The 24,542-nt window shown below is 54.3% G+C and overlaps 2 protein-coding genes and 1 pseudogene across 2 annotated transcripts; 2 read left to right on the top strand and 1 right to left on the bottom strand.

The window, feature by feature from the left end:
• Positions 1-4,093: 4,093 nt before the first annotated feature.
• On the top strand, positions 4,094-10,145 carry LOC128424003 (amiloride-sensitive amine oxidase [copper-containing]-like). The gene is made up of 4 exons (XM_053409748.1): positions 4,094-5,620; positions 6,526-6,814; positions 8,015-8,147; positions 9,221-10,145. Exons 1-4 carry the CDS (start codon positions 4,096-4,098, stop codon positions 9,497-9,499), a joined length of 2,226 nt encoding a protein of 741 aa, XP_053265723.1. The 5' UTR covers positions 4,094-4,095; the 3' UTR covers positions 9,500-10,145.
• A 5,893-nt stretch (positions 10,146-16,038) lies between these two features.
• On the bottom strand, positions 16,039-16,290 carry LOC128424037 (ATP synthase subunit e, mitochondrial-like; annotated as a pseudogene).
• A 575-nt stretch (positions 16,291-16,865) lies between these two features.
• On the top strand, positions 16,866-24,542 carry LOC128424002 (amiloride-sensitive amine oxidase [copper-containing]-like). Its single transcript, XM_053409747.1, has 5 exons — positions 16,866-16,945; positions 19,229-20,759; positions 21,667-21,955; positions 23,156-23,288; positions 23,845-24,542. Exons 2-5 carry the CDS (start codon positions 19,235-19,237, stop codon positions 24,121-24,123), a joined length of 2,226 nt encoding a protein of 741 aa, XP_053265722.1. The 5' UTR covers positions 16,866-16,945; positions 19,229-19,234; the 3' UTR covers positions 24,124-24,542.

Here is a 24,542-nt window from a genome sequence, read left to right as displayed (position 1 = left end):
ATTCCTCTTCTGTTAATTGTTTCAGCAATTCCTTTCCATCTTCCTCTGTTTTCTATCCTATAATTATCTTAACACATTCTAACCTTATTTTTTCCTTTAATATTCTATTAATCTATTTATACTTAATTCCTTATAACATTTCTACTAAAGCCATATAACTTCATTCCAACATTCTTCTAGCATTCATTAATTTTACAGTATTTCTGTAAATAGTCTTTAAACTTTTTCCAGTCTTCTTCCACCGACTCTTCTCCCTGGTCTCGGATTCTGCCGGTCATTTCCGCCAGTTCCATATAGTCCATCAACTTCATCTGCCATTCTTCCCTGGTGGGTAAATCTTGTGTCTTCCAATACTTCGCAATGAGTATTCTTGCTGCTGTTGTTGCATACATAAAAAAAGTGCTATCCTTCTTTAGCACCAATTGGCCGACCATGCCCAGAAGAAAGGCCTCTGGTTTCTTTAGGAAGGTATATTTAAATACCTTTTTCATTTCATTATAAATCATCTCCCAGAATGTCTTAATCCTTGGGCATGTCCACCAAAGGTGAAAGTACCTTCAGTCTCATTACATTTCCAACATTTATTGTTGGGCAAATGGTAAATTTTTCCAAGCTTGACTGGTGTCATGTACCACCTATAAATCATTTTCATTAAATTTTCTCTTAGGGCATTACATGCCGTGAATTTCATACCTGTGGTCCATAACTGTTCCCAGTCAGCCATCATTATGTTATGTCCAACATCTTGTGCCCATTTAATCATAGCTGATTTCACCATTTCATCCTGAGTGTTCCATTTCAACAGCAAGTTATACATTCTTGCCAAATTCTTAATTTTTGGATCTAACAATTCTGTTTCGAATTTTGATTTTTCCACCTGGAAACCAACCTTTTTGTCCAAATTGTATGCCTCCATTATTTGGTAATAATGGAGCCAATCTCGCACTTTGTTTTTCAATTTTTCAAAGCTCTGCAATTTTATTCTGTCTCCATCTTGTTCCAAAATTTCCCAATATTTCGGCCATTTGGCCTCCATATTGAGTTTTTTCTGTGCCTTCACTTCCATTGGTGACAACCATCTTGGGGTTTTCTCTTCTAACAAATCCTTATATCTTATCCAAACATTAAACAATGCTTTTCTAACAATATGATTTTTAAACGCTTTATGTGCTTTTACCTTATCGTACCACAAATATGCATGCCAGCCAAATGCATTATTAAAACCTTCTAGATCCAACACTTCAGTGTTTTCAGGAAGCAGACATTCTCTCAGCCAGCAAAAAGCAGCTGATTCATAATAAAGTTTAAGGTCTGGCAGGGCAAATCCACCTCTTTCTTTGGCATCAGTTAATATCTTAAATTTTATTCGAGGCTTCTTGCCCTGCCAAAGAAATCTGGAAATATCTTTCTGCCACTTCTTGAAACAATCCATCTTATCCAAAATTTGGATGTAATTACGCTGATATTCCTCCAACTGCACCCAATGCTTCCTCTTCTTCTGTTGGTGGTGGTGGAGACACGTTCACTGGGAGATCCAATCCAAAGGATAATGCTGATATATCCAGTATTCCCCTGTTTGGTGATCCTCTATCTGATGCTCTTTGCTCTAGTCCTCTATCAGATGATCTTCTATCCAATGCTGTTGGCTCTTTTCCAAGTCCCTTCTGCAGATCTTCTTCGTATTTATACAAAAACTTTACTTTATCTTCTACTGATCTTATTTTTATTTTCCTTCCTTTGAAACTGAAAGATAGACCTTGGGGAAACTCCCACCTAAAGATGATTTTATTCCTTCTCAGCAGGGCAACAATATCTCCGTAGTTAGGCCTAAGATCCAAAAGATATTTCGGGATGTCTAAAAATTTCCACTCTTGACTGTTGTACTTCTAGGTTCTTCTGGTAGTGCCAACCCAAAATTCTATCTCTCTCTTCTTTAGTTCGAAGGGTGATCAAGCAGTCTCTTATTCTATTCTTCTCTTTTTTCCCTCCTCTTCCAAGTCTGAAGGCCCTCACAATTCTAAACTCTTCTTGACCCAAGTCCAAGTCCCAAAAATCAGCGAATTCCTGTGTGAGAAAGTCTGTCAAGCTTTCCTTCTCCAATTCAGGTAGGGCTCTGATCCTCAGATTCGTCTGTTTTTCTTTAAATTCAATCATAGAAAGCGTCAACTTGTGTTCATCAAGTTGCCTCTGTAGGGCTGGGACTCTCTCTCTCTCCAGTTATGTTACTTTACGTTCAGCAGCAACGGCTTTCTCCCTGGCTTCCTCCGCAGTTTGCCATATCAAAGTAGATTCCTGTATCAATTTCTGGATGGTTTCTGTATTGGTATTCACCTTTTGTCCCAGATTATTTATACTTTCTGTATTTAAATCAATTTTAATAGTTGCAGCATCCACTTTCGCATTTATCGCGTCTGTTTTCTTGTTAAGCTGTTCCAGTGAATCATTTATCTTATTTAATGCAACCGCTAAAACCTCTTCTGTCGACATTCCTCTTGGTTTTGAGTGTACTGGTGCAGAGGCAGCAGCAGAAGAGGCAGGGAGGCCTGATGTTGAGCCTCTCCTGGGTTGCTGCCAAGTCCTCCCAGACCTTAATTTTTTTTCAGTAGTTGACTGGTCTGTTTTTTCCTTTCCATTTGCCATAACTCTTAAAAGATTCAAGGTCAGTCCCAGAGTCTCACAGTTTTTTATCTTGCAACTGGAAATTTCCCCAGCCCAGCTCTTGTAAAGCAACCAGTTTCAAAAGCTTCCACTAGGGGGAAACAGTTTCTATTTATATTAGTCAGTAATGTCTTCTCTTAAACACAGTTCAAACAATCCAAAGTTAGTTTCAATTTTCAGTTACTTTTACTCCTTTTTAAAAGCAGCCGGAGTCAGTAGAAACAATGTATTTCTCTTATTTAGCTAACTGTCAATGAAGGTTCTAAACGCTGTCAATGAACATTCCAAAAGACGCCAGTCCTGCTAGCAGCCCGTTTCCAGAGTCAGAGTGGCAGTATTTTAGCTCTCTTCACTCTCTCCTACAGGCATACTCAGTCCACGACTTCCCCCCTCTTCTCCTGCCTCCAAGGGGGGGGTTAATGTTCTTTGCCAATGGAAATTTAGTCTTTTACAAAAGGCTTTCCAAGACTTCAGCTTGCAGCCTCATTGTTTCAGTCTATTTACAAAAGGGGAAGGCGGACTTCCTATTTTGAACCTCCCCGTTTCGATACCAAATTAAACGTTTAAAAATCCAATTCTCCACTTCAGCTCTACTCATGGGTAATTACTTTGGAGTCAAATTGTCCACAGGAAAAAGTCAGTGCTCTCCGGGAACAGCTATGCGGCTTCGCTCCGTGGAAGAAGCAGACGATTCGAAGCACCGCGCCGCTCACCCCACATTGCTCCGGACCCCCGAAACCGGGTTTCCCCGTGAGTAGGGGAGGCGCAAAGGGTGCCCGCCAAATCCCACGCTCACAGGCTTCTCCCACCTGTAATTTTTTGCGGGTCTCCGCCTTCGCCGTGGCGGCCAGACCCAGATTCCCACGGGGCAAATTCCTCCTGATCAGAGGAATTCCGCCATTACCGGAGGCACCAACCCGGAAGTCTCTGCGAGCTGGCTCTCCCTTTTCATGTACCCGACTACCAATTACGTTTTCTATAGCCTGAGTCTCTGCTAAGTAGCAAGAACATCCTTGCTGGACTGCCATCTCCCACACTTGAGACCCCGAGAGCTGCGGCCGCCACTCAGTGTAGCCAAGACTAAGAAGAAGAAGAAGAGTTTGGATTTGATATCCCGCTTTATCACTACGCTAAGGGGTCTCAAAGCGGCTCACATTCTCCTTTCCCTTCCTCCCCCACAACAAACACTCTGTGAGGTGAGTGGGGCTGAGAGACTTCAGAGAAGTGTGACTGGCCCAAGGTCACCCAGCAGCTGCAGGTGGAGGAGCGGAGACGCGAACCCGGTTCCCCAGATTATGCGTCCACCGCTCTTAACCACTAGAACACACTCCAGAGTCAGACTCTGGAGAAAGACTGGGGCCCCGGCTCCTGCCCCGACCCCACTTGCGTGACGCCTCCCCCCTTTCTGACACCTCCCTCTTTCTCCCGCAGTGCGAGATGTGGTCGTCTGCTTTGGCCGTCTTTGGCCTCCTGGCCGCGGCCGCCTCCGGCCAACCCCCGCAGCGCTACGATGGGGTCTCCATCTTCTCCGACTTGACTCCGGCGGAGCTGCGCGCCGTCCGCGACTTTCTGCTGGGCCGGCCCGAGCTGGGCCTCCAGGCGGATCCAGCCCCCTCCCTGGCCAAGAACAGCCTTTTCCTGGTGGAGCTCTTGACCCCGAAGAAAGGGCACGCCTTGCAGTACCTGGAGACCGGGGAGCGCCGCCCCCGACGCCAGGCCAGAGCCGTGGTCTTCTTCGGGGCCGAGGCGCAGCCCAACGTCACCGAGTACGTGGTGTGGCCCCTGCCCGCGCCCACCTCCTACCGGCCCTGGGGGAAGCCGGCGCCCTTCGCGGCACGGCCGATGTCGCAGCTGGAGTTTGGGCTGCTCTCGCAGAGGCTGGCGGAGAGGTTGGCTCCGCTGCAGCAGTTCCTGCTGGACGCCTCGGGCTTCGGCTTCGGGAACTGCGGCGACCGGTGCCTGACCCTGACGGAGGTGGCCCCGCGGGGCCTGGCCTCGGGTGAGCGCCGCACCTGGCTGATGCTCCAGCGCTTCGTGGAGGGCTTCTTCCTGCACCCGGTGGGCCTGGAGGTCCTGCTCGACCACCGGGCACTCGACCCGAGCCTCTGGCAGGTGCAGAAGCTGTGGTACAACGGGCGATACTTCAGCAGCGCCGAGGAGCTGGCCCAGCTCCATGCCTCGGGCGCCGTGCCCGTCGTGCCTCTGCCGACGCACCCGGACGAGAGCCTCTTCTCCACCTTCGTGCCGCGGGGGAGCTTCTCGGCGGGGCCCCCGACGGACGCGCACGGCGCCAAGATTTGTGAGCCGCAGGGCCGCCGCTACTGGGTGGAAGGCAACCTGGTGCAGTACAGCGGCTGGAGCCTGGGCTTCCGCCTGCGCACGTCCACGGGGCTGCAGCTCTTCGACGTGCGCTTCAACGGGGAGCGCGTGGCCTACGAGGTGAGCGTGCAGGAAGCCATCGCCATCTACGGGGGGAACACGCCGGCCGCCATGCAGACCAAGTACATCGACGTGGGCTGGGGCATGGGCTCCGTGACGCACGAGCTGGCGCCCGGCGTCGACTGCCCCGAGGGGGCCACCTTCCTGGACGCCCACCACCTGTACGACGCCCCGGGCCCCGTGCGCTTCCCACGCGCCCTCTGCATCTTCGAGCTGCCCACGGGGGTCCCTCTGCGCCGCCACTTCGACAGCGACTTCCTCGGCGGCTCCCACTTCTACGCGGGCCTCGAGGGCGCCGCGCTGGTCCTGCGCACCACCTCCACCGTCTACAACTACGACTATATCTGGGACTTCCTGCTCTACCCCAACGGGGTGCTGGAGACCAAGGTGCACGCCACGGGCTACGTGCATGCCTCCTTCTACACGCCGGAGGGGCTCCGCTACGGGAACCGCCTGCAGGAACACCTGCTGGGCAACATCCACACGCACCTGGTGCACTACAAAGTCGACCTGGACGTCGCAGGTGGGACCCTCGCTCGCTCGCTCCCGGAAAGGGGCGCGGGGAGAGTCGGGGAGGCCCTAAGCCCCGTCCATCCTCAGTCGCAAGAGTCCCCCTTCCCCCTTTCCAGTTACGGAACAGGCCGAGCTCCGAGGAATTGCCCCTGTTTGCAGCTGTGGCTGCTTTTATAGCATCGTAGAGGCGGAAGGGACCCCCAGGGTCATGTAGTCCGCCCTCTGCAATGCAGGAATCACAGAACCCGCCGCAGGGGGTGACTCCACGCCTCCCACGAAGGAGAGCCCGCCGCCTCCCAAGGGTGTCTATTCTGCTGTCGAGCATCCCTTGCCATCAGGGTCACGTCTGAAGAAGAGCCAGGCGCCCCCCCCATCGGGGAAAGGGAGGGGGCGGCTGTGATGTTCTCGCAAGCCGTTCTCCTCGCCCCTCGCCCAGGTCCAGAGTCTCAGGGGGCAAGAGGCGCCTCGTTCTGTCCTCAGGCCACCCCGGGAGATAACGCTGGACTCTCGAAGGCCAAGCGGGGAGGGGGCTCCTGCGGCCAAGCCCCATCCTTGACCCCCGGCAGAGGAGCTCGAAGGCAGGCAGGCAGCTTTTCCAAGCCTGGTCATTTGCACCTGCAGCGCCCCCTGCCCCGTTGCGCCCCCAAGGATTCCTGCTCCCCCCTTTGGCAACCCTTGTTGTGAGAGGGGAACCTTTTTCTGTCAAATTATTACTCCTCCCTCCCTCCCTCCTGCTGCTGCTGGAGCTGCCCCGCCGGCTCTCCTGGCCCCGCTGCAAACTGCATGCCCCTCGGGGCAGAGGAGGAACCCTGGGGCTGGCCCCTTTTGCCGTGCCAGGCGCCCTCCTTGGCCTTAGCGAGCCCCCTCCCCTGCCGGTTCTCCTGACCCCCGTCCCCCCTGCTCTCCCCCCTGCAGGCCTGGAGAACAGCTTCGAGACGCTGGACGTGGCTCTGGAGAACATCTCTCTGCCCTGGGAGCCGAGCCAGCCGCTGGTGCAGCCGCGCCTGGAGTCTCAGCCGCGGCTCCGCGAGCGCCAGGCCGCCTTCCCCTTCGGCAAGCCGCTGCCCCGCTACCTGCTCTTCGGCAACCCGGCGAAGCCCAACCGCTGGGGCCACCGGCGCAGCTACCGCCTGCAGCTCAGCTCGCACGCCGACCGCGTCCTGCCCCGCGGGTGGCAGGAGGAGCGCGGCATCACCTGGAGCAGGTGAGCCCGGCAGGTAGGGCGGGCGGGGCAGGCAGGTGAGCTGGGACGCCGAGCGGGAGGGCAGCCCCCACCCCACTTCCCAGCCGAAGGGAGCGGCAGGTCGCCCACGCCTGGAGATTCTCCGGAGTGGACGAGACGGTTTCACTCCCGCCGTCGGGCGAGGGAGCGGCAGGCGGATCTGGGCTCCTGCTTCATGGAATCATGGAACTCTAGAGTTGGAAGGGACCCCGAGGGTCAACTAGTCCAACCCCCAGCAAGGCAGGAATATGCAGCTGCCCCACATCAGGATGGAACCTGCAACCTTGGAATTATCAGCCCCACTCTCTAACCAAGGGAGCTATTCAGGATTGAGCTTCATTAACCTGTAACCCCAAAATTTAGGATCTCCTCCAAACTGGTGCCAAAGGTATGTATTCGTTTTGTGCCCATTTGGAACGGAAATTCTGCATTTTGTACTCCCCCCCCAAACTGAGTAATTAACATAGCAAACGGGGGTTCCAGGTTAACACCCCCAAATCCCGCTTGCCTGTGGGTTTAAGAACCTAAGGAGAGCCTGCTGGATGCGGCCAAGGGGGGCCCATCCGCTCCAGCCCCCTGTTCTCACTGTCACCGGCCAGATAGCCCAATGGGGAACCTGCAGAGAGCCTCTCTCCCCTCCTGGCCTTCAGAATCATCTCTGGCTCTGAGTGTGGAGGGCAGAGCAGAGCCCTCCTGGCTGGGAGCCGGCACTAGATCTCTCCTCCATGAGCTCTAGAATCCCTGATTAAATATCTGCTTAAAATCCTCCAAGGAAGGAGAGCCCCCCACTTTCGAGGGAGCCTGCCCCCCTGTGGAACAGATGGGGAGAAGGGAGCCTCCTTGATCCGGCCCAATCACCTTCTCAATCCGGCCCGCAGATGGTCCAGGAATCAGAGTGTTTTAACATGAGTAGAATGTGTCCTTGCATTTAAGATGCACCTCTGGGTTATTTGTGGGGCAGAGGAATTCCTTCACACACACCCCAGTATAGTTCAGTCCCCCACAAGGTCTGAGGGACAGTGGACCAGCCCCCTGCTGAAAAAGTTTGCTGACCCCTGATCCAGTGGGCAGGAGGTGTTGGGCGCCTGGGTTTGGGCTGGCCTCTCTTTGATGGGGTGGGCTCAGGGGCACCCATGCCCTGGCCCCATGCCCCGGGACTGAGGGGTCGTGTCCCTCTGGCAGATACCCCTTAGCAGTGACCAAGCATCACGACAATGAGGACACCAGCAGCAGCCTCTACATCCAGAACGACCCCTGGAGCCCCACGGTCAGCTTTGAGAACTTCCTGCAGAACGACGAGAGCCTGGAGAACCAGGTGAGGGCAGCCTGGGGCTGGGGGGCAGGAAGAGGAGCAGCAGGGTGGCTCACTTGGGGTTTTGGGGGGAGCACACACGGAGATCCAGGCCAGGGCAGGCAGATTCATGCTCTAAACGGTCCTAAACGGCCTCGGTCCAGCATACTTGAACAAGCGTCTCCACCACCACCGTCCAGCTCTGAGGGTCTTCTGACGGTTCCCTCCCTGCGAGAAGTGAGGCTACAGGGAACCAGGCAGAGGGCCTTCTCGGTGGTGGCACCCGCCCTGTGGAACACCCTCCCAGCAGATGAACAACTTGTGGGAATGTTCAGGGGTGCAGGAGAGGATATATTGTAAGATTATATCCTAATCCAACTTGTGCTAACAAGTTCCCAAAATATCAGCAGAGTTTATAGACATTCCCCTTTAAGTTCGCAACGGTAACGTCTGCACAGGTTTGCTAGAATCTCTGTAATAATTACTCTGGTAATTTCCCCTTTGTTCCCTCTTAAAATACAAGACATGACACAGTCTTCATAAAAGTATAAAAGAGTTTACTCACGTTCTGTTCACAATGTGATCCCAGAAGGCAGACAGCTTAAAAAGGTTACATACATTTAGAATCTATCTTATAGCAAGATAGTCCCTTTGTCCTCTCTTGGCTGGGAGCCAAGAGAGCATCCTTAGATGTTTCCTCATCGAAGGAAGATGGCAGAGAGAGAGGGTGGCTGCCTGCCCTGTGCTTTTGTCATTACCTGCACAGGTGAGGCCACACCCACCTCTGGTCACATGCGGAGGAAATCCGTCCCCAGGAAGTTTACCTGCTTGCTGGACAGACATCCCTCCCCATGTTCTAACACGTACACTCTAGGAATGTTGTCATTGACTGCTCCTGTGTTTACATCCCACACAACTATCAGACTTTTAGAAGACATCTGAAGGCAGCCCTGTTTAGGGAAGCTTTTAATGTTCGATGCATTACTGTATTCTAATATTTTGTTGGAAGCCGCCCAGAGTGGCTGGGGAAGCCCAGCCAGATGGGCAGGGTATAAATAATAAATTATTACTATTATTTATTATTCTCCCTCCGACAGGACCTGGTGGCCTGGGTGACAGTGGGCTTCCTCCACATCCCCCACTCGGAGGACATCCCCAACACGTCCACGCCGGGCAACGTGGTGGGCTTCTACCTGCGACCCTTCAACTTCTTTGATGAAGACCCCTCTGTGGCCTCACTTCGCACCGTCATCGTGCGGCCCTCTGAGCCTGGGGACAGGTCTGGGGTGCATGTCCAGCGCTGGACCCCGGCTGATCCCATGCCCTGCGTCTCCCAGGAGCCCTTCAGCTACAATGGCACCTACTGGCAGGAGTAGCCCAGCCCCAGGCAGGATTGGCCCCATCTTCTTCCTCTCCACCCCTCAAATCCCAACCCCAGACATTGACCTCTCCTCCTCGGCAGCAGGTGTGCCAGCAGTTATTACTCACAGGAGCAAAGTAGAACCTCCATGTGCCAAGAGGGTCTACCACTGAGCACTGTCCTCTGGGGACACAGAGCAGGGAGGAGGACCTGATGCCCACAGGCCCAGCTTGTGGGGCTCCCCAGAGCACTGGGCGCTGGACTCAAGTGATTTTTCCTGCTCCAAATGTCCACTTAGTTATATGTAAAGGTCATAAAATAACTAGTTGACTAAGAGCATGAGAAGAGCATGTGCTGGATGAGGCCTGTGGCCCATCTGGTCCTGCACCCTGTTCTCCCAGTGGCCAACCAGGTGCCCCCAAAGGGAAGCCCACTAGCAGGTTTCGAACTCAAGACCCTCTCCCCTCTTGTGGCTCCCGGCGACTGCTGTTCAGAAGCGTTGCTGCCTCTGAGTGTGGAGGGCAGAGCAGAGCCATCCATGAATTTCTCTGACCCCCTTTTAAAGCCATCCAGCCCCCACGGTCTCCTGCCGGAGGGAGTCCCACAGTTTAACTTCTTGGATCCATCCTGATAACTATTTAATTAAAAGTCTTACAGTGACTCCAGTGGTTTTCTTCACCCAGCTTCACACATCTGGAAGGGGGGAGCGAAATCCCTTTCCTGTCTCCTCCTTCTCCTGTTTGCCAAGTTCGCAGAAGAGTCCACCTCAGAGTCTTTTCCAAGCAGACGATGGATTTTAAAATGCAGTTTAAAATTCAGCCTCATTTTAATAGTAGCCCATAGATCAAAACCATAAGGGGAGGGAAAAATAAGGGTCAGACTGAGTCCAAACCAAAGGCCAGGCAGAACAGCTCTGTCTTGCAGGCTCTGTGGAAAGATGTCAAGTCCTGCAGGGCCCTAGTCTCTTGGGACAGAGCGTTCCACCAAGTCGGGGCCAGTACTGAAAAGGCCCTAACCTCCTTGCGACCTGGGACCTCCAAACTGGCGGTCCTGTAGGTAGGGGGCCCCTGAAGCTTGAACTGACTCAAACTCTCGGTTTGAGTTGTGTGACTCCAACTGGGTCTTCCTGATCCCAAATTGTTGAGAAACATGGACTCAAGTTGCTTCTGGAGCCCTGAAGCTGAAGCTCCATTTATTTCAGAGTAGATTCACCCCTGATATGGGGACCCCCTTTTAAGGCGGGGGTTTCCTGACAATGCCAAACTATTCGGGGTGGGGTGCAAAACTAAGAGGGTCTGTGGGGAGTTCCCAAGAGACCTCTCCAAACCGAGCGAATGATCACCCAAAGGGCAAATGCAATTTTTGTGGGAATGTTCTGGGGTGCAGGAGAGGATATATTGACTAATTATATCCTTATCCAAATTGTGCTAACAAGTTCCCAAAATATCAGCAGAGTTTATAGACATTCCCCTTTAAGTTCGCAACGGTAACGCTTGCACAGGTTCGCTAGAACCTCTATAATAATTACTCTGGTCATTTCCCCTTTTGTTCCCTCTTAAAATAGAAGACACGACACAGTCTTCATAAAAGTATAAAAGAGTTTACTCACGTTCTGTTCACAATATGATCCCAGAAGGCAGACAGGCTGAAAAAGGTTACAATACACTCAGAATCTTTCTTATAGCAAGATAGTCCCTTTGTCCTCTCTTGGCTGAGAGCCAAGAGGGCATCTTAGATGTTTCCTCTTCGAAGGAAAATGGCAGAGAGAGAGAATGGCTGCCTGCCCTGTGCTTTTATCATTTACCTGCAGAGGTGAGGCCACACCCACCTCTGGTCACATGCGGAGGAAGTCCGTCCCCAGGAAGTTTACCTGCTTACTGGACAGACATCCCTCCCCATGTTCTAACATGTACACTCTAGGAATGTTGTCATTGACTGCTCCTGTGTTTACATCCCACAATTTTATGGGGTGTAGTGGTTTGAGAGTCAGGCCAGGACCTGGGAGGGCAAGATTCAAATCCTCCCACTCAGCCATGAAGATCAGTGGGTGGCCTTGGGGGCCAGTAAGGCCTCAGCCTGACCTATTTCCTGGGGTGGTTGTGGGATAAGATGGGGAGGAGGAAAGCTAGGTATGCTGCTTGGAGGAAAAGCGAGATATAAATGCAGCCCATCAATCAAATACGTGACAGGTGACACAATTTGGCCGCAAAGCCCTTGGCCCCTTCAGGCAAAGCCTTCTGAGGGGACTTCTTGTGGGAGTGGAATTGTAGAGCTGGAAGGGGACCCCAAGGATCATCTAGCCCAACCCCCCGTTTGAAGGAATTTACTGGTTGGAAGGAATTTATGATTTGAAGGAATTCTATAAAGATTCTCTACTGCGTATGTACACGGTCATTGTGTTGCATAGACGTTGCTGACATTCTCTTTGCAACACAGGGGTTTCTTTGGTTACTTATTGCTGTACGAACCCCCGGGAAAGCAGGAATCTCCGTGAAAGGATCCAACCTCTGCTTCAAAACCCTCGAGGAAGGATGGTCCACCCCCTGCCAAGGGAGACCGTTCTGACTGCCATAACTTGAGGCCGTGGGTTCGAGTCCTACCCTCTGGAGCAGAAAAGAAGCTTGCTCCATCTGCCATGTGGCAGCCCTTGAGATATGGGAAGGTGGCTCTCCTGTCTCCTCTCAGTCTCCTCTTCTCCAGGCTAAACATCCCCAGCTCCTTCAACCGTTCCTCATCAGGCTTAGTTTCCAGACCCTCCATCATCTTGGCTGCCCTCCTCTGCCCACCTTCCAGCTGGTCAGCATCCTTCTTAAATTGTGGTGCCCAGAACTGGACACAGGATTCCAGGCGTGGTCTGACCAGGGCAGAAGAGGGGGGACGGACTATGACCTCGCTTGACCCGGACACAAGACCTCTGTTGATGCAGCAGAGAAAAGCATTCACCTTTTGGGGGGCAAATTTGATGAGCATCTCCTCAATTCCTTCATCCAAATCATTTATAAAGACGTTGAACAACAATGGACCTAGGACAGAACTTTCACCCCCCCCCCCAATTTGTCACTTTTTCCAGGATGGAGGACAGAGCATTGGGCTGTTAGCCCTCCCTAGCCCCTTCCTCCACAGATTCTCTTTTAACCCTTTCCTAGCGTTCCTGCTTAAAGGTAAAGGGACCCCTGACCATTAGGTCCAGTCGTGGCTGACTCTGGGGTTGTGGCGCTCATCTTGCTTTACTGGCCGAGGGAGCCGGCGTACAGCTTCCGGGTCATGTGGCCAGCATGACTAAGCCGCTTCTGGCGAACCAGAGCAGCGCACGGAAACGCCGTTTACCTTCCCGCCGGAGTGGTACCTATTGATCTACAGTGGTGCCTCGCAAGACAAAAATAATCCGTTCCGCGAGTCTCTTCGTCTAGCGGTTTTTTCGTCTTGCGAAGCAACTCTATTAGCGGCTTAGTGGATTAGTGCTATTAGCGGTTTAGTGGCTTAGCGGCTATTAAAGGCCTAGCAGCTTAGCGGCTAAAAGGCTATTAGCGGCTTAGCGGCTTAGCAAAAGGGGGGGGAGCGAAAAAAATCGCAAGACTCGCAAGACGTTTCCGTCTTGCGAAGCAAGCCCATAGGGAAATTCGTCTTGCGAAGCAACTCAAAAACGGAAAACCCTTTCGTCTAGCGGGTTTTTCATCCTGCGAGGCATTCGTCTTGTGGTGCACCACTGTATTTGCACCTTGACATGCTTTTGAACTGCTAGGTTGGCAGGAGCAGGGACTGAGCAACTGGAGCTCACCCCGTTGAGGGGATTTGAGCCGTCGACCTTCTGATCGGCAAGTCCTAGGCTATGTGGTTTAACCCACAGCGCCACCCACGTCCCGTGGCAATACTATTTGTGCAGAATAAACACCACGCCATCAAACACAACTGGTCTTCCCTGCTGTTGCTACTTCTCCTGTTTGTGGTCTGCAAATGACACGTCACTGTTAACAGAATCACAGACTGTGGAGTCCTCTAGGCCAGTGTTCCCCAACCTTGGGCCTCCAGCTGTTTTTGGACTACAACTCCCATCATCCCTCGCTAGCAAGACCAGTGGTCAAGGATGATGGGAATTGTAGTCCAAAAACAGCTGGAGACCCAACAAGAGGGAGACAGATTAAAACTGCAGAGTTTTGAAAAATTAAAAAACAGAGTGTGAGACTGGCTCCACTATTATCAAATAAAGGAGGTATTTAATTTGGATAAAAAACTAGGCTTCCAGGTGGAAAAAAATCAAAATTGGAAACAGAATTGCTAGACCCTAAAGTTAAGAATTTGTCAAGGATGTATAACTTGCTGTTGAAATGGAATACTCAGGATGAAACGGTGAAATCTGCTATGATTAAATGGGCACAAGATGTTGGACATAATATTATGATGGCTGACTGGGAACAGTTATGGACCACAGGTATGAAGTTTACGGCATGTAATGCCTTAAGAGAGAATATTATGAAAATGATATACAGGTGGTACATGACCCCAGTCAAGCTTGCAAAAATCTATCATTTGGAATGTTGGAAATGTAAAGAAACTGAAGGTACATTCTTTCACCTTTGGTGGACGTGCCCAAGGATTAAGGCTTTCTGGGAGATGATATATAATGAAATGAAAAAGGTATTTAAATATACCTTCCTGAAGAAACCAGAGGCCTTTCTCCTGGGCATAGTCAGCCAATTGGTGCCAAAGAAGGATAGAACTTTCTTTATGTATGCCACAACAGCAGCAAGAATACTCATTGCAAAGTACTGAAAGACACAAGATCTACCCACCTGGGAAGAATGGCAGATGAAGCTGATGGACTACATGGAGTTGGCAGAAATGACTGGCAGAATCCGAGACCAGGGAGAAGAGTCGGTGGAAGAAGATTGGAAAAAAATTATATTGGAAAAAATTTATATATTTACAGAAATATTGTAAAATAAATGAATGTTAGAAGGATGCTGGAAAGAAGTTATATGGCTTTAGCAGAAATGTTATAAAGAATTAAGTAAAAATAGATTGTTAACGGGTCAAAGTGTAAAATTTAAGGTTAAATTGTGTTAGATAAATTATGGAACAAAATTTGAGAAAGAGGGAAAGGACTTGCTGAAAGAACTAATTGAATTAGAATACAAAAAAGGGAGGTGTGAGGAAGTCAAGGAAACAAGTAAATGAAAGATAAATATATGAAAATACTGGATGGGTTTTTTAAAAAAATGTTTGTGTTTTTTAAATGTTTTTGTTTTTTCTTTTGTATTGTTTTGCTGTATTGTTGTTTTTTATTGTATTTTCTTTTTTTTGAAGTATTGTAACTTTTTATTGTTTGTTTTTCTTTTTTCTGTAATTGTTAAACTTTAATAAATATCATTTAAAAAAAACACAGCTGGAGGCCCAAGGTTGGGGAACACTGCTCTAGGCCCCCCGCTCGCAGCGCAGGCATCTCAGCCCAAGCATCCATGACGGGTGGCCAGCCAACCTCTGCTTCAAAACCTACAAGGAAGGAGAAGCCACTTCCTTCTCAGTCTCTTCCACGGACGATTCCCACAATTTGCCTTGTGTTTCCTTTGCATTGAAATTTCGCAGGTAGCAAAAAGAGTCCAGCGAAGACCGCTGCCTGATGTCAAGTGGCAGGGAGTTCCAAAGTGTAGCTGCTGCCTCCCTGAAACATCAGTTTCTTACCAGTGTGGAAGGGGTATAATGTGGTGCCTGTAAAAGTGCTAGTTTTTTCTATTTTGGATCTGATATGGGGGTCAGGTGGGTGGTAGGAGTGAGGTTGTATCCCTCCAAAAGTGGCAGTCCGGGCAAAAGGGAGGAAATGCAGAGCTGCTGAGTTGACTCCTTCCGTATGGTGGTCTGTCTCCAAGACAAAATCCACACCGCCGGAGGGGGCAGCCTGCTTTTGTGAGAATTCACCTCACCCTGAACAAGTCAGGGGGCTTGCGTGGGCCCCCTCTGCCATCTCAGTCTGCCACCGCACTCAGTCTGCGTGGGGAAAGGACTTAGGGGTCTTGGTGGACCACAAGCTTCACATGAGTCCACCGCGTGATGCAGCAGCAAAAAAGGTGAATGTTATTCCAAGCTGCCTCAACAGAAGTCTAGTGTCCAGATCAAGGGAAGTCATAGTCTGGCTCTCTTCTGCCTTGGTCAGACCACACCTGGAGTCCCGTGTCCAGTTCTGGGAGCCACAATTTAAGGAGGATGTTGACCAGCTGGAATGTGGGCAGAGGAAGGTGACCAAGATGATCAGGGGTCTGGAAACTAAGCCTTATGAGGAGCAATTGAAGGAGCTGGATATGTCTAGCCTGGAAAAGAGGAGGCTGTGAGGAGATACGGGAGCCACCTTCCAATATCTTAAGGGATGTCACGTGAAGGAGGGAGCAAGTTGCAAGAGAGGAGATTCTGACTAAACACCAGGAAGAACTTTCTGACAGTCAGATTCTCCCCCCCCCAGCAACTGTTTATTGATGTAAATAAGTTTGTATTTGACACTTGAGATCAACTACTTCAAAACGTCATACATTGGATATTAAAAGGTGAAGATGAAGATCAGCAGGTTTATTTCAGCACTGAATCATCCTTAGCGTCAGCCAGTGCTTTTGCAGTTCGTTCCTTTTCTTGACGCTTCTCCTCCTCCTCTGCTTCTGTTCTCCTTTCCTCCTCAGCAATAGGCTTCCAATAGTCCTATCTTTTCTTTCCGCAGACTATCCCAATGAGCAGTGCAGAATACCGGCCGAACTTGATCAGCGGGGAAACCTCCACCGGCAGGATCATCTTGCCTTCTCCTCCTCCGACCGCGAAGGAAGAAGTGACGTCCCTGCCAGGGATTCTTGAGTTGCGATTCCTGCCCTGCAGGGGGTTGGACGAGATGACCCCTTGGTTCTATGCCCCTACGATGTTCTTATTCCCCGGGGTCTGCCCTTTCCTAGGAGCCCCCTGGGGAAGGGGGCCCTCCATCGTCCTGGGCAAGATCCAAACCACGGGAGAGAGGAGACCCCGCTGCCCTGGGAGGCCACCCTCTTGTAGCTGCTGCTGCTGCTGCTGCCGCTGCTGCCCCACCCTCGCGGGGTGGGGGCTCTCCTTTTTCTCCTCGCCCCCCTTTCAGGTCCAAAACATTTTTCCAGGGTGGATCCTGAGCCCTGGATCACAGGAGGCATTGAAAAGAACTTTTGAGCAGCTTTTTTACCAGGCCGGGGTGCCCGCCCTGGCTCTCTGACCTTTTGCCAGGCCTGGGTGCCCGCCCTGCACCCTGCCAGCTCCCAGGAGCTCTGGGAGCACCCCCCCCCACCTCCAGGCACCTGCTACTCAGCCCCACCCACTGCCCAGCAGCAGCCAATCGCTGCCTCTCTCGGCCAGCCTTCCCCGCCCCTCCCTCCTCCTCCCAGGTATGATAGCTCAGGGCTGCCCGCAGGAGCACCCAGCCTAAGCAGCCCTGAGAGGAGAGCAGAGCCCAGGAGCTGGACAGGTAAGGGGCACCTCTAGGGAGGGGGCTCCGGGGATCCAACTCAGAGCCAGGGCTGCACCCCTGCTCCAGAGGTGCCCCCACCCTGGGCAGCACAGAGGGGCAAGGAGGGTCAAAGCTCCAGGAAGGGCATTTGTCTGGTTTCCTTAGGAAGGAGACCAGGGAACGAGGGCACCTTCGCTCCTGCCAAGTCCACGATGCCCCACATGGCACGTGAGTCTGTGGTTTTCTGTCCCAGACGGGGCTCATTCCTGACATGCAAGCAGACAGGTTTTCTCTAATATGCTAGTGCTGCCCTGTTAACACTGGGATTTGCAGGCCCTTCCGAAACCCCCCTGGGCCTCCCCCTTCTGCTGTCACCCCGTTTCTCTCCCCCCGCTGCTGGTCTGACCCTGGAGGCATCTGAGGGGGACATGGTCTGGGGATCCCACTTGCTTCGGAGTCACGCTTTCGGGTTCAAAGACTTCCAGCTATTACTCAGGGCTGAGGAAAAGGCACTCTGCACGTGCTCAGGGGGGGGGGACGCCTTCCTGGATATATTTGCTATTTCTATAGCACTTCAGAGTTCCGCAAAAAGCGAAGAGTCAGGCAGGCCCTCCAAAAATATCTCGTGGCCCGTTGCAAAGTGGCGACCCTGCCGTCAGAGCGGATTCTCTGCAAGGTTGGGAGAGGGAGAGGCGAGGCATTGCGTGGCGGGGGGTGAGCTAGATGGCCCTTGGGGTCCCTTCCGACTCTAAGATTCCCTGAGACCCTCCAGGCCTCCTCTTCCCATTACGACCCTCCCCAAGAACTCCGTTTCACCCGCTATCAAAGTAAAGCAAGAAAACAAGGGAGATGTTGCAATATCTGAATTCAGATAAGTTGTCTAAAAGATGAAAACAAAACCCTCGTTCTGCGCTTTACAGCAGATTGAAGTCCACAGACTTTTACCCCGGGAGATTCCGGCCGCAGCGGCTCAGCTCTGATCCGGAGGCGCTGCCAGCAGTGGCGTAGCGTGGGGGGTGCAGGGGGGCCAGCCGCACCGGGCGCAACATCTGGGGGGGGCTCGCACTCGCAGTGCTAAAATCAGTGCTAAAATCCACGGGTTAGGGGGCGCAAATTACTTGCCTTGCCCCGGGTGCTGACAACCCACGCTACGCCACTGGCTGCCAGGCAGTTCACATTCAGCAAAGCGGGAGAGGAGGTCTTGCAAAGCCTTGCGCTCGGCTCCGTCGGGGCGGCCCCAAAGCTGAGCTTCGCTGTCGAGCAAAGCGTCTGGCCGAACTGCTCAGCTCTGCTTCGCGGTGCCACCAGTGGGAGAATTTCTCCCACCGCAAGTAGCGGGGGTGGGGCTGATCCAGACTTGGGGGGGCAGCATGCAAGGCAGGGAAGGGTTAAAGACTCTCTAGCCCTCCCTTTGTGGGCACTGCTCCCCCCGCTGCCCCAAAACCCCCATTCGTGCGATAGCTACTTGTACGGAGGTTTCCATGTCCAAACTGGATCGGATCATTCACTGTTAATTAAAACCAGAGTTTTCTGCTGGCTCTTGACGACTTCGAGTGGGACAGGGCCCTGACTTCCAGGGGTCACTCGGCAAGTGCATCTCCAACTTGGGATGAGCAAGACCCTTGCTTGATGCGGGGCAGGTTTTAATAGGTAGGAGACGATATACACATTCGATTTATCCCTCCAGGCACCCACATTTGTGGGCTGAGTAGCGGTAAACACCCCCCCCCAGCAGCAAAATTGAAGAAGGTTGTGGAGCCGTCTATTAAGGCGGCTAGGATGCGAGCTGGCTCTCCCTTTTCATGTACCCGACTCTACCAATTACGTTTTCTATGGTCTGAGTCTCTGCTAAGTAGCAAGAACATCCTTGCTGGACTGGCATCTCCCACACTGGAGACCCCGAGAGCTGCGGCTGCCACTCAGTGTAGCCAAGACTAAGGAAGACAAGATGGAAGAAGAAGAAAATATTGAGATCACACATGGGTGAAGGGGAGTGGGGGGTATAGGGGAATTTATTTAAAAATTCTAATATTTCTAATTGCGTTACATTTATATATAGCAAAAGGGAAGTCTATAGCAGTTAGATATATTTTAATCTAGTGAACTATGTAATAGGCTTATATTACAAAACGAATATGGATTTTGAATTTGATGTTTGTAATTCTTTTTCGGTTTTGGAATAAAGTTTTTAAAAAAGAAGAAGAGTCAGACTCTGGAGAAAGACTGGGGCCCCGGCTCCTGCCCCGACCCCACTTGCGTGACGCCTCCCCCCTTTCTGACGCCTCCCTCTTTCTCCCGCAGGGCGAGATGTGGTCGTCTGCTTTGGCCGTCTTTGGCCTCCTGGCCGCGGCCGCCTCCGGCCAACCCCCGCAGCGCCACGAGGGGGTCTCCATCTTCTCCGACTTGACTCCGGCGGAGCTGCGCGCCGTCCGCGACTTTCTGCTGGGCCGGCCCGAGCTGGGCCTCCAGGCGGATCCAGCCCCCTCCCTGGCCAAGAACAGCCTTTTCCTGGTGGAGCTCTTGACCCCGAAGAAAGGGCGCGCCTTGCGGTACCTGGAGTCCGGGGGGCGCCGCCCCCGACGCCAGGCCAGAGCCGTGGTCTTCTTCGGGGCCGAGGCGCAGCCCAACGTCACCGAGTACGTGGTGTGGCCCCTGCCCGCGCCCACCTCCTACCGGCCCTGGGGGAAGCCGGCGCCCTTCGCGGCACGGCCGATGTCGCAGCTGGAGTTTGGGCTGCTCTCTCAGCGGCTGGCGGAGAGCTTGGCTCCGCTGCAGCAGTTCCTGCTGGACGCCTCGGGCTTCGGCTTCGGGAACTGCGGCGACCGGTGCCTGACCCTGACGGAGGTGGCCCCGCGGGGCCTGGCCTCGGGTGAGCGCCGCACCTGGCTGATGCTCCAGCGCTTCGTGGAGGGCTTCTTCCTGCACCCGGTGGGCCTGGAGGTCCTGCTCGACCACCGGGCACTCGACCCGAGCCTCTGGCAGGTGCAGAAGCTGTGGTACAACGGGCGATACTTCAGCAGCGCCGAGGAGCTGGCCCAGCTCCACGCCTCGGGCGCCGTGCCCGTCGTGCCTCTGCCGCCGCACCCGGACGAGAGCCTCTTCTCCACCTTCGTGCCGCGGGGGAGTTTCTCGGCGGGGCCCCCGACGGACGCGCACGGCGCCAAGATTTGTGAGCCGCAGGGCCGCCGCTACTGGGTGGAAGGCAACCTGGTGCAGTACAGCGGCTGGAGCCTGGCCTTCCGCCTGCGCACGTCCACGGGGCTGCAGCTCTTCGACGTGCGCTTCAACGGGGAGCGCGTGGCCTACGAGGTGAGCGTGCAGGAAGCCATCGCCATCTACGGGGGGAACACGCCGGCCGCCATGCAGACCAAGTACATCGACGTGGGCTGGGGCATGGGCTCCGTGACGCACGAGCTGGCGCCCGGCGTCGACTGCCCCGAGGGGGCCACCTTCCTGGACGCCCACCACCTGTACGACGCCCCGGGCCCCGTGCGCTTCCCGCGCGCCCTCTGCATCTTTGAGCTGCCCACGGGGGTCCCTCTGCGCCGCCACTTCGACAGCGACTTCCTCGGCGGCTCCCACTTCTACGCGGGCCTCGAGGGCGCCGCGCTGGTCCTGCGCACCACCTCCACCGTCTACAACTACGACTATATCTGGGACTTCCTGCTCTACCCCAACGGGGTGCTGGAGACCAAGGTGCACGCCACGGGCTACGTGCATGCCTCCTTCTACACGCCGGAGGGGCTCCGCTACGGGAACCGCCTGCAGGAACACCTGCTGGGCAACATCCACACGCACCTGGTGCACTACAAAGTCGACCTGGACGTCGCAGGTGGGACCCTCGCTCGCTCGCTCCCGGAAAGGGGCGCGGGGAGAGTCGGGGAGGCCCTAAGCCCCGTCCATCCTCAGTCGCAAGAGTCCCCCTTCCCCCTTTCCAGTTACGGAACAGGCCGAGCTCCGAGAAATTGCCCCTGTTTGCAGCTGTGGCTGCTTTTATAGCATCGTAGAGGCGGAAGGGACCCCCAGGGTCATGTAGTCCGCCCTCTGCAATGCAGGAATCACAGAACCCGCCGCAGGGGGTGACTCCACGCCTCCCACGAAGGAGAGCCCGCCGCCTCCCAAGGGTGTCTGTTCTGCTGTCGAGCATCCCTTGCCATCAGGGTCACGTCTGAAGAAGAGCCAGGCGCCCCCCCCCCATCGGGGAAAGGGAGGGGGCGGCTGTGATGTTCTCGCAAGCCGTTCTCCTCGCCCCTCGCCCAGGTCCAGAGTCTCAGGGGGCAAGAGGCGCCTCGTTCTGTCCTCAGGCCACCCCGGGAGATAACGCTGGACTCTCGAAGGCCAAGCGGGGAGGGGGCTCCTGCGGCCAAGCCCCATCCTTGACCCCCGGCAGAGGAGCTCGAAGGCAGGCAGGCAGCTTTTCCAAGCCTGGTCATTTGCACCTGCAGCGCCCCCTGCCCCGTTGCGCCCCCAAGGATTCCTGCTCCCCCCTTTGGCAACCCTTGTTGTGAGAGGGGAACCTTTTTCTGTCAAATTATTACTCCTCCCTCCCTCCCTCCTGCTGCTGCTGGAGCTGCCCCGCCGGCTCTCCTGGCCCCGCTGCAAACTGCATGCCCCTCGGGGCAGAGGAGGAACCCTGGGGCTGGCCCCTTTTGCCGTGCCAGGCGCCCTCCTTGGCCTTAGCGAGCCCCCTCCCCTGCCGGTTCTCCTGACCCCCGTCCCCCCTGCTCTCCCCCCTGCAGGCCTGGAGAACAGCTTCGAGACGCTGGACGTGGCTCTGGAGAACATCTCTCTGCCCTGGGAGCCGAGCCAGCCGCTGGTGCAGCCGCGCCTGGAGTCTCAGCCGCGGCTCCGCGAGCGCCAGGCCGCCTTCCCCTTCGGCAAGCCGCTGCCCCGCTACCTGCTCTTCGGCAACCCGGCGAAGCCCAACCGCTGGGGCCACCGGCGCAGCTACCGCCTGCAGCTCAGCTCGCACGCCGACCGCGTCCTGCCCCGCGGGTGGCAGGAGGAGCGCGGCATCACCTGGAGCAGGTGAGCCCGGCAGGTAGGGCGGGCGGGGCAGGCAGGTGAGCTGGGACGCCGAGCGGGAGGGCAGCCCCCACCCCACTTCCCAGCCGAAGGGAGCGGCAGGTCGCCCACGCCTGGAGATTCTCCGGAGTGGACGAGACGGTTTCACTCCCGCCGTCGGGCGAGGGAGCGGCAGGCGGATCTGGGCTCCTGCTTCATGGAATCATGGAACTCTAGAGTTGGAAGGGACCCCGAGGGTCAACTAGTCCAACCCCCAGCAAGGCAGGAATATGCAGCTGCCCCACATCAGGATGGAACCTGCAACCTTGGAATTATCAGCCCCACTCTCTAACCAAGGGAGCTATTCAGGATTGAGCTTCATTAACCTGTAACCCCAAAATTTAGGATCTCCTCCAAACTGGTGCCAAAGGTATGTATTCGTTTTGTGCCCATTTGGAACGGAAATTCTGCATTTTGTACTCCCCCCCCAAACTGAGTAATTAACATAGCAAACGGGGGTTCCAGGTTAACACCCCCAAATCCCGCTTGCCTGTGGGTTTAAGAACCTAAGGAGAGCCTGCTGGATGCGGCCAAGGGGGGCCCATCCGCTCCAGCCCCCTGTTCTCACTGTCACCGGCCAGATAGCCCAATGGGGAACCTGCAGAGAGCCTCTCTCCCCTCCTGGCCTTCAGAATCATCTCTGGCTCTGAGTGTGGAGGGCAGAGCAGAGCCCTCCTGGCTGGGAGCCGGCACTAGATCTCTCCTCCATGAGCTCTAGAATCCCTGATTAAATATCTGCTTAAAATCCTCCAAGGAAGGAGAGCCCCCCACTTTCGAGGGAGCCTGCCCCCCTGTGGAACCGATGGGGAGAAGGGAGCCTCCTTGATCCGGCCCAATCACCACCTAAATCCAGTCTGCAGACGGTCCAGGAATCAGCGTGTTTTTACATGAGTAGAATGTGTCCTTGCATTTAAGATGCACCTCTGGGTTATTTGTGGGGCAGAGGAATTCCTTCACACACACCCCAGTGTAGTTCAGTCCCCCACAAGGTCTGAGGGACAGTGGACCAGCCCCCTGCTGAAAAAGTTTGCTGACCCCTGATCCAGCGGGCAGGAGGTGTTGGGCGCCTGGGTGTGGGTTGGCCTCTCTTTGATGGGGTGGGCTCAGGGGCACCCATGCCCTGGCCCCATGCCCCGGGACTGAGGGGTCGTGTCCCTCTGGCAGATACCCCTTAGCAGTGACCAAGCATCACGACAATGAGGACACCAGCAGCAGCCTCTACATCCAGAATGACCCCTGGAGCCCCACGGTCAGCTTTGAGAACTTCCTGCAGAACGACGAGAGCCTGGAGAACCAGGTGAGGGCGGCCTGGGCTTGGGGGGCAGGAAGAGGAGCAGCAGGGCGGCTCACTTGGGGTTTTGGGGGGAGCACACACGGAGATCCAGGCCAGGGCAGGCAGATTCATGCTCCGTGATGCTCCCAGGACGTTTCCGAGCACAATTCAAAGTGTTGGTGCTGACCTTGAAAGCCCTAAACGGCCTCAAAGGCCCAGTAGAACTGAAGAAGCCTCTCCACCACCATCGTTCTGCCCGAACACTGAGGTCCAGCTCCGAGGGCCTTCTGGCGGTTCCCTCCCTGCGAGAAGTGAGGTTACAGGGAACCAGGCAGAGGGCCTTCTTGGTAGTGGCACCCTCCCTGTGGAACGCCCTCCCACCAGATGTCAAGGCAATAAACAACTATTTTACTTTTAAAAGACATCTGAAGGCAGCCCTGTTTAGGGAAGCTTTTAATGTTTATAACAGGTTATTGTATTTTAGTGTTTTGTTGGAAGCCACCCAGTGGCTGGGGAAGCCCAGCCAGATGGGCGGGGTATAAATAATAAATTATTACTATTATTATTCTCCCTCCGGCAGGACCTGGTGGCCTGGGTGACGGTGGGCTTCCTCCACATCCCCCACTCGGAGGACATCCCCAACACGTCCACGCCGGGCAACATGGTGGGCTTCTACCTGCGACCCTTCAACTTCTTCGACGAAGACCCCTCTGTGGCCTCACTTCGCACCGTCATCGTGCGGCCCTCTGAGCCTGGGGACAGGTCTGGGGTGCATGTCCAGCGCTGGACCCCGGCTGATCCCATGCCCTGCGTCTCCCAGGAGCCCTTCAGCTACAATGGCACCTACTGGCAGGAGTAGCCCAGCCCCAGGCAGGATTGGCCCCATCTTCTTCCTCTCCACCCCTCAAATCCCAACCCCAGACATTGACCTCTCCTCCTCGGCACTCCTGGCTTGCACCAAAGCCCACCCTCCCGACTTCAGGCTTCCTGTGCACCTCAGACCCAGACAGGAGGGCACCTGGGTGAAGGAGGGGGGCTGCCCCTCTAACATGAGGCAACTGATTTCCTGTGGCACAAAATCAGTTTCATATTAGGAGATTTTTTGAGGGGGGGTCATCCTCCCACACCACACACCTGTTTGAGAGTAAAGACAGCCAGCAGGAAGGCCTTCTCCAGATGAGAAGGATGCAGGAAGGGCATGTGCTGGATCAGGCCCATCTAGCCAAGCACCTTGTCCTCACAGGCCCTGACCAGAGGCATCCATGCCGTGGAGTTTGC

This window comes from Podarcis raffonei, chromosome 12, assembly GCF_027172205.1.
Source record: "Podarcis raffonei isolate rPodRaf1 chromosome 12, rPodRaf1.pri, whole genome shotgun sequence".
In the NCBI taxonomy this organism is placed as follows: Eukaryota; Metazoa; Chordata; class Lepidosauria; order Squamata; family Lacertidae; genus Podarcis; species Podarcis raffonei.
The sequence above is the reverse complement of the archived record's forward strand: the minus strand, read 5'-3'. Positions and strand labels throughout refer to the sequence as shown.